Source organism: Candoia aspera, chromosome 7 (assembly GCF_035149785.1).
Source record: "Candoia aspera isolate rCanAsp1 chromosome 7, rCanAsp1.hap2, whole genome shotgun sequence".
In the NCBI taxonomy this organism is placed as follows: domain Eukaryota; kingdom Metazoa; phylum Chordata; class Lepidosauria; order Squamata; family Boidae; genus Candoia; species Candoia aspera.
Genome location: NC_086159.1, coordinates 74387616 through 74400445, shown reverse-complemented (window position 1 = coordinate 74400445; position 12830 = coordinate 74387616). Strand labels below are relative to the sequence as shown.

Here is a 12830-nt window from a genome sequence, read left to right as displayed (position 1 = left end):
TATGAGATCACACAGGTCTGGAGCTACTTCTGAAGCATGGATAGGCTCATCTTTGAAGGCTATTACCTGCAACACTTGACCTTCCATACGCCATTTCTGATCACAGAGGTCAAAAGTCACTGGAATGGAATTGCCACCTGGGATACGAACCATTCACACTGGCAACTGGCAATACCTCGATAAACGAAAATTTTGTACCAGACCAGCAGTAACCTAAAACTAGTTTCCAGGTTCTTTCAAATGTAGATTTTTTTTAAAAAAATTGCTAAATAACAATCTAATAACAGAAACAGAGACATTCTTATAGGGAGGGGATAATATACCTCTTACCAGTGGTTCTTCTGAAGTGAACCACTGGGCACACCTCCAGGGCCACCTACACTGGAATGACCCACCTTTCAATGGCAAGAAAGAAAAAGCTGTAGAGCCACTTCTTTGTTCTTTCTTTCTTTCTCCTTCTCCTCCTCCTCCCTTCTCCACCTCATTAGAGAAATAAAGATTCAGGCATGAATACATCCAACCACCTTTATTAGTTCCCAAGAAAGAGGAGGACTGGCTTCTGGGGGGTCGGGGAGAAAGAACAGAGGAAAGAGAGCTCTGAGAGAGGGAGAGGGAAGAGAAAACTCAGACGGGATGGTGGGGAAAACCAGGAAGTGTCTCATCTAGGTTCTCTTACAACTTGGGGCCAACACATTACAAACTCCAACATCTTCTGGGGCCAACGCATTACAAACTCTTTCATGCCTTTTCCCACTTTGTTCTTACTACTTAACTTCCAGGCCCAGGTAACTCAACAGCCACTGAACTTCTCTAGGTGGCTTCTGTTCTGTCATGCCTCCTCATTACTTCCTCTTCTTCCCTAGCACTTCGCCCTTGCCTCTTTCTTGCAATCAGGACTTGATCTTGTCGTCTTTATCCTCCATCCTTCCAGGCTACAGTCTCTCTGTAGGGGTGATTAGAGCTAGATGTTTGTTCAGAAAACATCTCTAAGTTGTGTTTCTTTTTTCTTTTTGAAAGGGAAGATTAAATACAGCCCATGCCAAAGCATGCTCATCTGGGAGCACAATTCCCACCTGAGATCAAATGCACCCAGGACTGCAGCCTTAATTATTTCACTGTATAATGCCAACAAATCAGGTGTTATATGCTAACCTGAGTTGTAACCTCCAGCCGGGTGGATTTATGTTCAAAGTGCAAAGGCTTAACTAGTTTCATTGCTATAACCAATGAAAACTATCAGAATGAGGCCATTATGCTATTTTTATAACATTTTGCTTTAAAACTGAGGTCAGACTGTTATATATGTACAACATGTCAGCTTTATTTTCTTGACTGTCGACTCCCCAGGAGTATCATAAATATTCACTGGCAGTGCTTAATATGATGTTTCAGATTCTGCTCACTCCTGGTTCTGGTGCAATCCTGAAGCACGAAACAGGAGGCTGGTTTTTTTAATATATCAGACAGAGCAATAATACATTTGCACCAATCAACGGGAAAGAGCACAACATCACAGATCTACAAAATAATTCAGAACCAGAATAGTCCCTGCATCTTTTCAATCTTCTCTGTCTTCCACTTGTAAGATAAGATAACTAAATTTCTACCACCTACAGATGCTGGTTACAGGATATGGTTGGCAACAGTATAGCCTGAAAGGGTAAAATATAATGTCCTACTATATTTTTGCAGGCTACTATTTTCAAACCAGGCTTAGATGTAAAAGAATTATGGCTTTGCTACAGGGAAAGTATTATGGGGGCCTTCAGACAAGACTGGCTTGCTTACCCAATGAAGAAAGATTGGAAGAGGCAATGAAGTATAGGAATCTAGGAAAATGATCAGACTTTTTTGCCCATGATCTAGCATTCAGCTGGTCTCTCAACCCTTGTTTCAAAATTGCTTAATGCAATGTTAAAATGGTGGTCATGTTACTTCAATGAGCTCCCTGTGAATCTTTGTATTTTTATAAAATCAAGTGGCAGTGATTGAGATAGGCAGACCAACCTTTAAAACCAAACAAAGAAAAGCATTAATTACGCTCAGTCTCTCCTAAGTATCTATTTGACTACAGAAAGGAAAGCACAGAACACAGATTTTTTTCAGAAAAAAAAAATCACAGAGAAAACTGAAGTGGGTGCCATTCTCTTTCTCTTCCAATTTTATTCTCTGACAGTGGGCCAGCAAAGGTATGATTATCAAACAGGCCTGGTTGTTTGAAATCAAATGTTGACCGAGCCTTCATTTATAATGCATGTGTGCATTTGAATTCTTTGGATAATTTTCTCCACCCTAGATGGTGGTCTCTTTAAAGGCAGAAGGGGGCCCATTTGCGAAGCAAAGTAGGCAATATATTGTTCTTCAGTTTGGTTATTTATTACTTATTTTATTAGGTTTATATGGCCGGCCATCAAACAAGTGACTCTGGGCAGCTTACAGCTATTCAAACCAGCTGTTTTAAACACAACGCAACACAAAAGATATACAGAATAAACACAGGTGGCAGCCAAGATACAAACAACAGCCATAAACATAACCACTTCATGGGTTCCAACTGACACACCGCCCCCATGCAGCCACATCTTCAGGGTCTTGCGAAAGGCCAACAATGTGATCTCTAAGGGGATGATGCTCCACAGGGGAGGCACCGCAACAGAAAAGGCCCTCTTCCTTGGTCCCATTAGATGGCAGTCTGTAACATGCCTCTCCTGCCAGATCTGATGGGACAGGTAGATACAATCAAGGAGAGGTGGGGAGTATCTCCCCAGTTGTCATCCAGTGCCTTAATTCCACATCACACTAGCTCACACATAAAGCAATATAAATTTTCACTAGTTGCTACCTAAGGAAGACTGTGGGATAAAAGCATGGAGCTACGGGCTACGGGCATCCTGTATTTGTTAGCATGGAATGGAGAACAGGCTACATTACAGTTTCGGATTGCTTTCATCCAAGCAATCAGCTGAGATTTGACAACCATGGCATTTTCCCATTAGTCAGTTGTAGCATCTTGCAACACTACTGTCCTAACAAGTAGTGCTCATGACAATTACTGAGCCACTGTTGAATATAAAATCTGTCCTCATTACTATTATCTTGACACAGTTATAGTTGGGTGACTCTTGAAGAGGCTGTAAGTCACTAGTAGGGAATCTAAGTCTGCCTTCCCCAACTAGTGTCTTCCATGTACTCTACACTGGAGACTCCGACTCTCAATACCCATAACTGCTGACCAGGCTGGCTGAGAAATTTGGGTTTCACAAAGCCAATACAGTACATCTTGTGGACCTAGTATTTGAAAAGACTACCTTAAGAGAATTCTGTGTGTCCCACCATTGCAGAAAACGTGCGATACGGCCTCTATTTTCCTTTTTTTAAAAAAAAAATCAACTTACATGTTAGGCCAATTTAGTCAGCCCTGTTGCACCTTATTCCATATTAACATTGTGTATTAATCTCACCCACTCACCTCTCGAGGATAAGCATAGTCAGAGCAGCATTTGAAGCTAGCACACTGCTCATTTACCTGTCTCGACCATTAGTACAGTACAAAGCAGCTGTACTAATAAATACAGGTTTGGAAGCTAGTCTTTTCAGGTAATCTCTAGTGGAAGAACTTTGGTCCTCTCCAAAAGCTTTCATCATCATTTCAGGGAATATAATATGTAGCAGAAGGCCCAATTTTGCATCATGACATACATTATTAAACAGATATCCACAACCTATAGTGATTATTTCTTTTTTAAATGGCAGAGATTGAATAGCTCTGGACAAAAAGATTTGAATAAGGGAAAAGATTCCTATCAAAAATCAAAGATTTTTCCTTAGATACTGTCATGATTGCATTTGCAAAAACGCAATATGCTTTAAAGCATATGCTGTGACTTCTTTCTTCACACCCAAAAAGAAAAACAGAATGATTCCAGTGGAACAACGACTAGTGTGTTCAGAAACGTGTAACAGTGGGTATCTGCTTCTCACTGTTTTCTGCTGAAATGATATATATAGCTGTAAACCAAAAAATGTCAGTGCGGGAATGAAAACTCTCCACAACTGCTACCACCAACAAAATATATCCATCTGTCACTGAAAATCTGATGAGTACGAAATGATCAGGAAGCAGATAACTTCTGAAGTCACATGCGACTAACACAAATTTCAGCACTTTATGACAAGTGCAAAACTCAAATGGGACTGAATAATTAGTGATAATTTGATTACATGCCATCAAGTCAATGTTGACTCTTAGTGACCACGCAGATAAACCTCCTTCCAGATGATCTGTCCCCAACCTGGTCCTTCAAGTCTTTCAATGGTGTGTCCATCACCACCATAATCGAGTCCATCAACTTTACTCCTCTCTTCCTCTTTCCTTCCATCTTTCCCAGCATTATGGGAAGGGATCTAGGTCTTCAAAGATGTTTAATGTCATGTTCACTGTTTCAATATAGTTCATACATCGTAACGTTTCACATGCCATGGCGCTGACGGGTGTTTCTGTTTGGGAGGGAGCTGCTGTGAAACCTTGTACCAAGCTCTGTATGTGAAATCAGGACAATGGAATGTATTTGGGTTATTTTCTCTGTTCAAGGACTCTTCCCACAGACCATCAGAAACCATTAGGAGCACCTGGGATTGTGGGCTTGATAAGATTCTAAGGGGGGAGGGATTTCGTTTGCACCGAGGGTTTTTAGTTTGAATTTGCCGCGCTTTCATCATTCTCAGCTTTCTTTGTGATCCTGCATACTATTCTTCAATAAATCAGATATCTTTGAAACCCTGCTTATGAGTCTGATGTACATTAGAATAGGCAATCATTACATTTAAAATATTATAATTTGAGTCTGGTCATTTGTACCTTGAATGAGAACTCTGGGTTGATTTGTTTGATGATCCTTTTTTTAATTTCTTGGCTGTCCATGATATTCTCAGGAGTCTTCTCCAACACCAAAGTTTCCTATCCTGCTTCTTCAAAGCCCATCAGTGATAATACTTCGTCAATTAAATTTAGTAGTAATATATTCACCTTTGATACATATTAGTAGCTGACAAGTATTTCCTTTCTCTTCTTTAGTTAGAATCATAGTGTTTAGTGATCGAATGCCATTGAGTCCAACTCTTTGATCAGTGCAGGAATTCTGATTTAGACATTATTCCCCACCTTATGTGTTTGGATAGAGCTACAGCAAATCTTTCAATTTTTTGAAATTGATTACAGTTAAGAAAATAAATCTTACATTTTGAACACCATTGGGGAAGGGAGGCAGAAGGAGAAGGAAATTGCTTGTCCTTTCTGTCTCCTTCTTGGAAAACTGGAGCTACTTTTCCAATTACTCCCATGGGATAAGAAAGGCTGATTCTCCAAGCTTAATTTGTAAATGAGTCAATGTTTCAAAACACTTGAGCTGTGTCTAGAGAAGAGTCCTTCATTTCCTCAAAGGTTCAGACAAACTGGCTTAAAACTAGCCATTTTTCTTCTAATACTTCCATGCTGGGAACATTTTGTAAAAGCTGTGGGATTGCCTTCAATGTGCATGGAAGGTGGTGAGCTCGAAGCATCCTTGGCACATGCCAAAAGTGTTCCAGGCTGAACAGCTTCAGTGCACGCTTGATCTGCAGCACAGACTGAAGTTTCTACCTTAGCAACACTTCAACCCATCCTAGGGAAGATGGTTGAGCTGAACTCACCCAAAGTAGTTTGAAGCCACCAAAATTGCTTCAGCACAGCAAATCGTTTTAGCTCCTCACTTCAATACAACATGGCACAAATCTCTTCATTGTAGTAAATCTAAATTGCTCAAATAGACCTGAAACCCAGTAGGGTAATCCTTTCCAAGGAAGAAACTAACTCAGTATTAAAGATTTCCCATGGAACTTCCTATTTCTTCATTCTAGAGGAAATGGGCTACCACAAAACATTATGTGAGCAATAAAAGAAACTATAACCAAAGAGATATATTTCCTGTGATTTATGACTAACCTTCAGTGACAGAAATCATTTGACATTCAGCCTGGAGCTTTATGACATCCCACAAGTGGCAAAATATTTGCTTAAGATTGTACTGTCAGTTCACGGTACAGATCCATTTTACTTATACAGAGATACATACAGAGAGAGGGGAGTTAATATAATGTTCCAATATTTAAAAAAATCAATACCTTAGCAGCTCAGCTGAAAAGTTGCTACTATATATTGAAAATCAGTTCTACAAACTCAAATAAAGGGCAATCACAGGAGGGATCAAAAAGTCAAGATGGTGGTTGAGTGGGCCACCATCTTCACTTAGTCAAGACCTCCCCTCCAGAAAGGCCCCTGTATAAATATGAAGAGAAACCAGCTTGAAAGTATTTTTAAGTCTAGAATACAAATACAGTATCTGTCCGTAGAGGTAGTATCCTTATTAAAGCTACCATATAAAATATAGATTATCGTTAACGCATCAAGCAGTACTTCAAGCTAGTTTGTTCTGCAATGGATGCAATTAATCACTCAAACCAACTGAAGAAGATAGAAGCATTTTGCTTTTACATTGTAAGATTCTGTTTTGTTAGCTTCTCTAATAAATATATGGGTGGGTTTTAATGCCCATAGAAAATGGAAGCACAATTTTATGCTCACTTTTTAAAGAAACATATAATAGGAAGTAGTGGTGTCATAAAAATAATTCTGTAGATGTCAATAATTCAAGTATAAATTAGATATTAAAAATGTTACTGGCAAAAGGGCTATTAGATCTCTTCAAAAAAGAATCCACCTCGTAAGACATTATCAAACTATGCTTTTTCATATTGCACTGTTCAAATATTATAGTATATTTGTTCCTTCAAAGATCTGCAGGCAGACACTGTCACCATGAACCTATGGTTAGTAGTTTAGTGTTGTATATATGAGCTGAAATGAGACTGAGTAGCTGAGATATTTTTAATTTTCCCTAACTTGGAATGTTACTACATTTGAATCACAGATTGTGGTTTATAACCTATTTTAGTTATAAATCAATATTTCATATTTTAACTTTACAAGCAAATGTGACCAGTCATAGCAAACTAAAAGAGTTATTCAATATCTTGGATTATCTGCTATTTGGCAGGTATAATTTTAATTTAAAAACCCTGTAAATATGTAGATTAGATTCATCTTTAGTCCTGCACAATTCTGTTGAACTTGAACAGTAGAAATTTTTAAAGATCTCCTTGTTTATACTAGTCAATAGATTGAATCTAGCCAGATGTAGTCAATACGCTAATGCAAAGCTAGATTAGAAGTAAATACTAATAAATTTAGTCACTAGCTTGCTGTTGGGAACCATGCATTCACTTTAAGCAACTATGCAGATGTCTAATTTGAATAGCTAAAGTTCATACATTTTCCTTATGCCTAGATTATCTATCTATCTATCTATCTATCTATCTATCTATCTATCTATCTATCTATCTATCTATCTATCTTTATTTAAAATTCACTTAACAGATTGCTTATCCCAGTTACTCACACTGGTGCAGGCTATTGTAGTGTGATATATAATAACAGGATCAGAGAAGAACCAAAAAAGGGCATTTATCAAGTTATTCTTACCAGCTTTCATATGGCATTAAAAAAAAAAACTGTGACTCACACCACTGGGTAGTGAGAGAGAGAAAGTTGCGAAGTGATACAATATTCACAACTTTTGCATCACTCACAATGGTTTTAAAAGCAGAGGTTTTTATTGGTTGGAGCGGGAGCAGAACCCATTCAGAGAGATACTCAACCGCACAGCCATTCTTCCTCATTGGAAACTGGGATCATGTACCAAAACATACAGGCTTGGTAGTAGCATCATCAGATACCTCTTGCTGTGAAACCTACACCTTCTGGTGGTTTCCCCATGAAGCTGACCCCAGCTTCAGCAACCAAACAGCACTGCCCTGCCCTTATTAGCTGAACCAAATTAGCTTTATGAATAGGTTTCAAAATGACCAGCACCTGATTCAAGATGCCATTACACAGGACACCTTAGGGGAAGAATATGTGAGATGCTCTGGAGCACAACCTCACCTAGGTATTATATCCTACCACTAGTTAAAGCCAGAAGGAGAAAGACCGGGATGCTCTAAAGAAATAGGTCTTTAGGACCTACAATCCCAGATGTTATGGATACAGTGAGTTGACTTTTTCAATATTAATACTCTCAAGCAATCTGCCTTCTCATCTGGCTTAGCTGGTTGTTTTGACAATCTGGATGGCTGGTTTAAAAATGAAATGTTTTAAATGGAATTGTTCTGATGTCTTCACTTTTGATTATAAGCAGCTTTGAGCACAACTAACTTTAATATATGTTTTAAACAAATGTTGTGCAGAACTCATTCACTTTGATGATATTTCAGTGAAATCTTGAGAAGCTGTGATGTTCTTGCATTTATTTAGCAATGAGGTGGTCCTGTTTTTCATTGTAGAATGATCTCTCTAGAAATCTGCAGCCTGTTGGGCTTCCCGTATTTCATTTAAATCCTAAGGGAAAACATCATGCAGATACCCTTTCCAGCTTTTTCATACTGGACTTTCTGGGCAACCACGAAAGCATTCAAGTGATGGAAACATGCATAATGAAAAAACGTATCTGCCATCCCCAGCAAACAGAGTTCAGAAATATCTCCAGAAGAAATTCAAAAGAAATTCTCAATGATCCTGGGAACAAGGTAAAAAACAGAAGGCACTTCTTCAGGAGAAGAAAAAAAATGTGATCTGGCTATAGCATCCATTTAAATATAGGTGCCGTGTCTAATACAGGGTTTCTCAACCTTAGCAACTTTAAGATGGGTGGACTTCAGCTCCCAGAATTGCCCAGCCAGCCCTGCTGGGGTTGAAGCTGAGTTGAAGTCCACCCATCTTAAAGTCGCCAAGGCTGAGAAACACTGATCTAGTATACATAAAAACAAGAGTCTAGTAATTGTGGTTGCATATGAACCATGAATATTAACTGAGATTTAATATTTGAGATTTTAGAACCCTTGTAACCTTGGCACCCAAGAGGGAAATGCCAAGTTTGCAAAAGGTAAGGAGGAAAACCCCAGAACAACATAATAAGAGGAGAAAGTGCTTGGCTTGTAGACTAAGTGTTGAAATCAAAGGAGTGATAGTGTAAACTGGATAACTGGAACACTTCATATGGTCATGTGGTAGGTCTCTTTGTTAAGAACACTCAAGATGCTTTCCTAAATGAATGTGAACACCAGCTTAACCTTTCTCTGAGAGCAAAGTCAGTATTACAAAAGTTCTATGGTAACAACTAAGACTTCTTTTTTTCAAGATGGTTCAAATTTTTCCCTAGATTCCATTTACTTTGCCCCGAAAATCAGATTAAAGCATTTATCATCCAGTAGATTTGCAGACTTTCTGCTTAAATACCATAGCCAATACAACACGCTCTTTAGGAATAAGATTCAGGCATACCTCTTCGACGAAACTATCTTTCTGGTCAAGCATTTCCCGTAAAGTCTGGAGAATTTTGATGCAGAGTTTTTCTTCCTTCTCCATTAGCCTTTTTGTATGGTTTATCAACCTTGAAATAAAACATGAGGCAAAATATAACACCAAGCACAATGGGCTTGTCCTGATTATTTCTCTTTGCTCTTTTTCATATTATATTTCCAGTGTTATTCACACTGTGCAGTTCATGAATGGTTCTGTTGTAAATGTAATCTTTGCATTTATACTTAAGCAAAGGAACAATATATATTCACAATCTTCCAATAGAAGAGAATATCAGGCACTGATGATGTTACCTAGTTGGGTAATTAAATGTCTGCAAGCAAACAATCAAGCTCAGAGAGCCCCAAGAATTCCACACACTCACAGTCTGTCACACTCCCTAGACCTTTATTGCCAGACTGACCCTCTCCAGTGTTTTAGATTACAACCCATTTTGGATATTATCATGGGAGGTGAAGTCCAAACCATCTGATAGATATTAGATTGGAGAGGACGGCTATAAATACACTGTTTAGCTTTGCTGAAAGCTTGGCATCATCCCATTACTGAATAGCTCAATAAAGAGAATAAAGAGAAGAGGGCTGAATTACAACCAAAGAATTCAATCAAGTTTTCTTCAGCCACTGGGAATGGGTGAACCAAAATGAAAATGGGTGGGCCCTATTTCCAAAGATAGGGATAAGTGAACATTGGTGAACTTTTCAAGACTGGAGGATTTGGCACTTCCCTTCTTCTTAGCTGGAGGATGGACTAGAAAAAAGGGATTATGCTTGCCAAAGACTGAAGGAAGCAGAAGAAAGAGAAGACACTGGATAAGGTAGATGGAACCAAACAGAATGTTCCTGGAAGTGCTCCAAGTTATTGCTAAAGACACTCAAGAAGGTCAACCTCTGCCAGGTAGAAAACCTGTACAATTTCCTTGCTTATTCTAAATTTGCATAAGCTATTTTTGCATGAGAAATTAGTTCAAGGAGCTAATACTAAGACTAGGTGCTTTTGAACAGACATCCAGACTGCAAATCAAAGTTTCAGCAACCAAAAGACGATGGGTACATTTTCCCCAGCCTGCAGAACACATTCTTCAAAAAGAAAATTGTATTTCGGAACACTATATACAGTTAATCAGACAAACAATCTTACCCAATGCTGCAGTGTCAGAAAGACTGCCTTCAAATACATTTTCTATCAACCTTATTGGGTCCCAATTTGACAAGATCAAAATACCTTTCATTATTTATTTATTTTATTTATTCTATTTCTATAGCCGCCCATTTCAGCAAGTGATTATGTACAGAGGGAGCATGGGGATTGTATAAACAACCCCATTTCAAGTGCAAAATCTTCCATTTTGAACATAGACATTCTTTGAACATTTTGAATGTGTTCTGAGCCCAAATTGGGTGTTTTGCAGATGGAACATCACAGGATTGAATTAAAGTCTGGGAGTGGCTGTACATTTTGCAGGTAGATATAAAGGCTATTTAGTCCCTAATGGTTTCTAGTTGCAAGGAAAAAGGTAAATGGGCTGGACTCTGAAACCCACTGCATGAAGACGAAAACCAGTCTTTTACCCATTCAAAGTTGGCTTCCTGGTGGTGGGGAATGTTTCAAATCAAAACAGTCCATTTAGAGTGCAAACCAGCTGTTTTGAGGGTAGAATGGGACCATTTCAAGTCATTTGACCTTGAGTGTCTTTAGCAATAACTTGGAGCACTTCCAGGAACATTCTGTTTGGTTCCATCTACCTTATCCAGTGTCTTCTCTTTCTTCTGCTTCCTTCAGTCTTTGGCAAGCATAATCCCTTTTTTCTAGTCCATCCTCCAGCTAAGAAGAAGGGAAGTGCCAAATCCTCCAGTCTTGAAAAGTTCACCAATGTTCACTTATCCCTATCTTTGGAAATAGGGCCCACCCATTTTATCTACCTGCAAAATGTACAGCCACTCCCAGACTTTAATTCAATCCTGTGATGTTCTGGAGATGTTCCAAACTAAGAATCCTTTTAACATTAATAGATTGGAAATTACTAAAGTGTGCTTCCTTCACGTACTGCTTGGAATGTCAGAAACGTATTGTGTAACTCAAATTCATGCCAGTATGAAGTGCTCATGGTACCATAAGATGCCATTGCAGCAGTTCATCTCTGATCAGATCAAGTCAGATGCGAATAAACTACTGTTAACAGCTCCCACTTCATTAAAGATGAACCTTCAGTCTCCAAAGTAAATTACTCTTAACTTTCCATGTTATGTGAGGATGACAAAGAAGATTCACCGTAACAAGAAACCCTCCTGGCAGAAAGTGAGAAGTCAAATATGTTTTGGAGTGACTTTGCTTCAGCACTTACTTGGACATGAAAGCTCCACATCTAATTCTAGCATCACTCCCTTCGGGAAAGAGAAGTTCAGGGCTGTGCAAGACGTCAACCAACACTGAAAATTCAGCTTGCATCATAGGATTGAATTGCTCTTCCAAGGAAGCCACCACATCCTTAAAAATGACAATAAAAAGAGTTTTTTTGCTCAGGCATCTGGATAATAAAGTGTTCCTAGTTTTCCAGAAAACACAGTAGGACAAAGACTTTGTTGTCAACATTTTCCCATTTCAAGGGAACCGAGCTGACAAAGCATCTGCAATATATAACACCAATATGTTATACTTCATTCAACAACTCAAAAAAATGTTATCAGTCATCATCTAGATGCTGCTTTAAATATGCTATTATAATTAAACATCCTTATGGCTTTTCCCTAGTCCAACCCCACTTGACTCTTTCCACTGCAGGAAGGGAATTCTTGAATCAACTCATCGTATCAGTGTATATTAATATTAATTAATGCTAATAGTTATGTAAGCACACATCCTCAAAGGCATGAGCCACAACATTACACTGACACCAGTTATGCCAGCACCTTTGATTTGGGTGGATATTAGGAAAGAAAGCACATAAAGACAGGGGCCCACACGGGAAGAAGAAGAGAAGGACGTAGGTGGTGTAACAGAACAATTTCAAGAATTTCCTCTCTTTATGATATTGTCAGGCACTTTGGCAGCTGCCTGAATTGACCCTGACTTTTCCCCCAGACACAATTCTCAAAAGAATTCTCTTTAGCAAGACGTATTGAGATGAAAGGGGTAGAGGTACAAGTATTCTTGAAAGTGAGTTAGTGTCATGAGTAAGGATGGCGAGCAGGGGGCTCCCATCCAGGCTGTAAAGCGCATGTGTAGTACTGAGGAATTAGGTGGCCATTCAAAGAGATACAGATTGGGCCTGCCTTAGCCTTTGGGGTTTATATGTCTGGGTTTTCCCACGCTTCTTCAGTTTGTTAGGATTCTCTGTTATGTAGCAGTAAAAAAACAC

The 12830-nt window shown here is 38.9% G+C and overlaps 1 protein-coding gene across 2 annotated transcripts in view; it reads right to left on the bottom strand.

Moving 5' to 3' along the window:
* ITPR2 (inositol 1,4,5-trisphosphate receptor type 2) overlaps nucleotides 1-12830 on the bottom strand; it is a 233566-nt gene that overhangs the window by 101480 nt on the left and 119256 nt on the right. For both annotated transcript variants that reach the window (XM_063308132.1, XM_063308133.1), the window contains exons 36-37: nucleotides 11817-11959; nucleotides 9434-9542 (exon numbers count right to left, since the gene is read on the bottom strand). In XM_063308132.1, the coding sequence (XP_063164202.1) occupies nucleotides 9434-9542; nucleotides 11817-11959 (252 nt within the window). The remainder of the gene's footprint in view (nucleotides 1-9433; nucleotides 9543-11816; nucleotides 11960-12830) is intronic.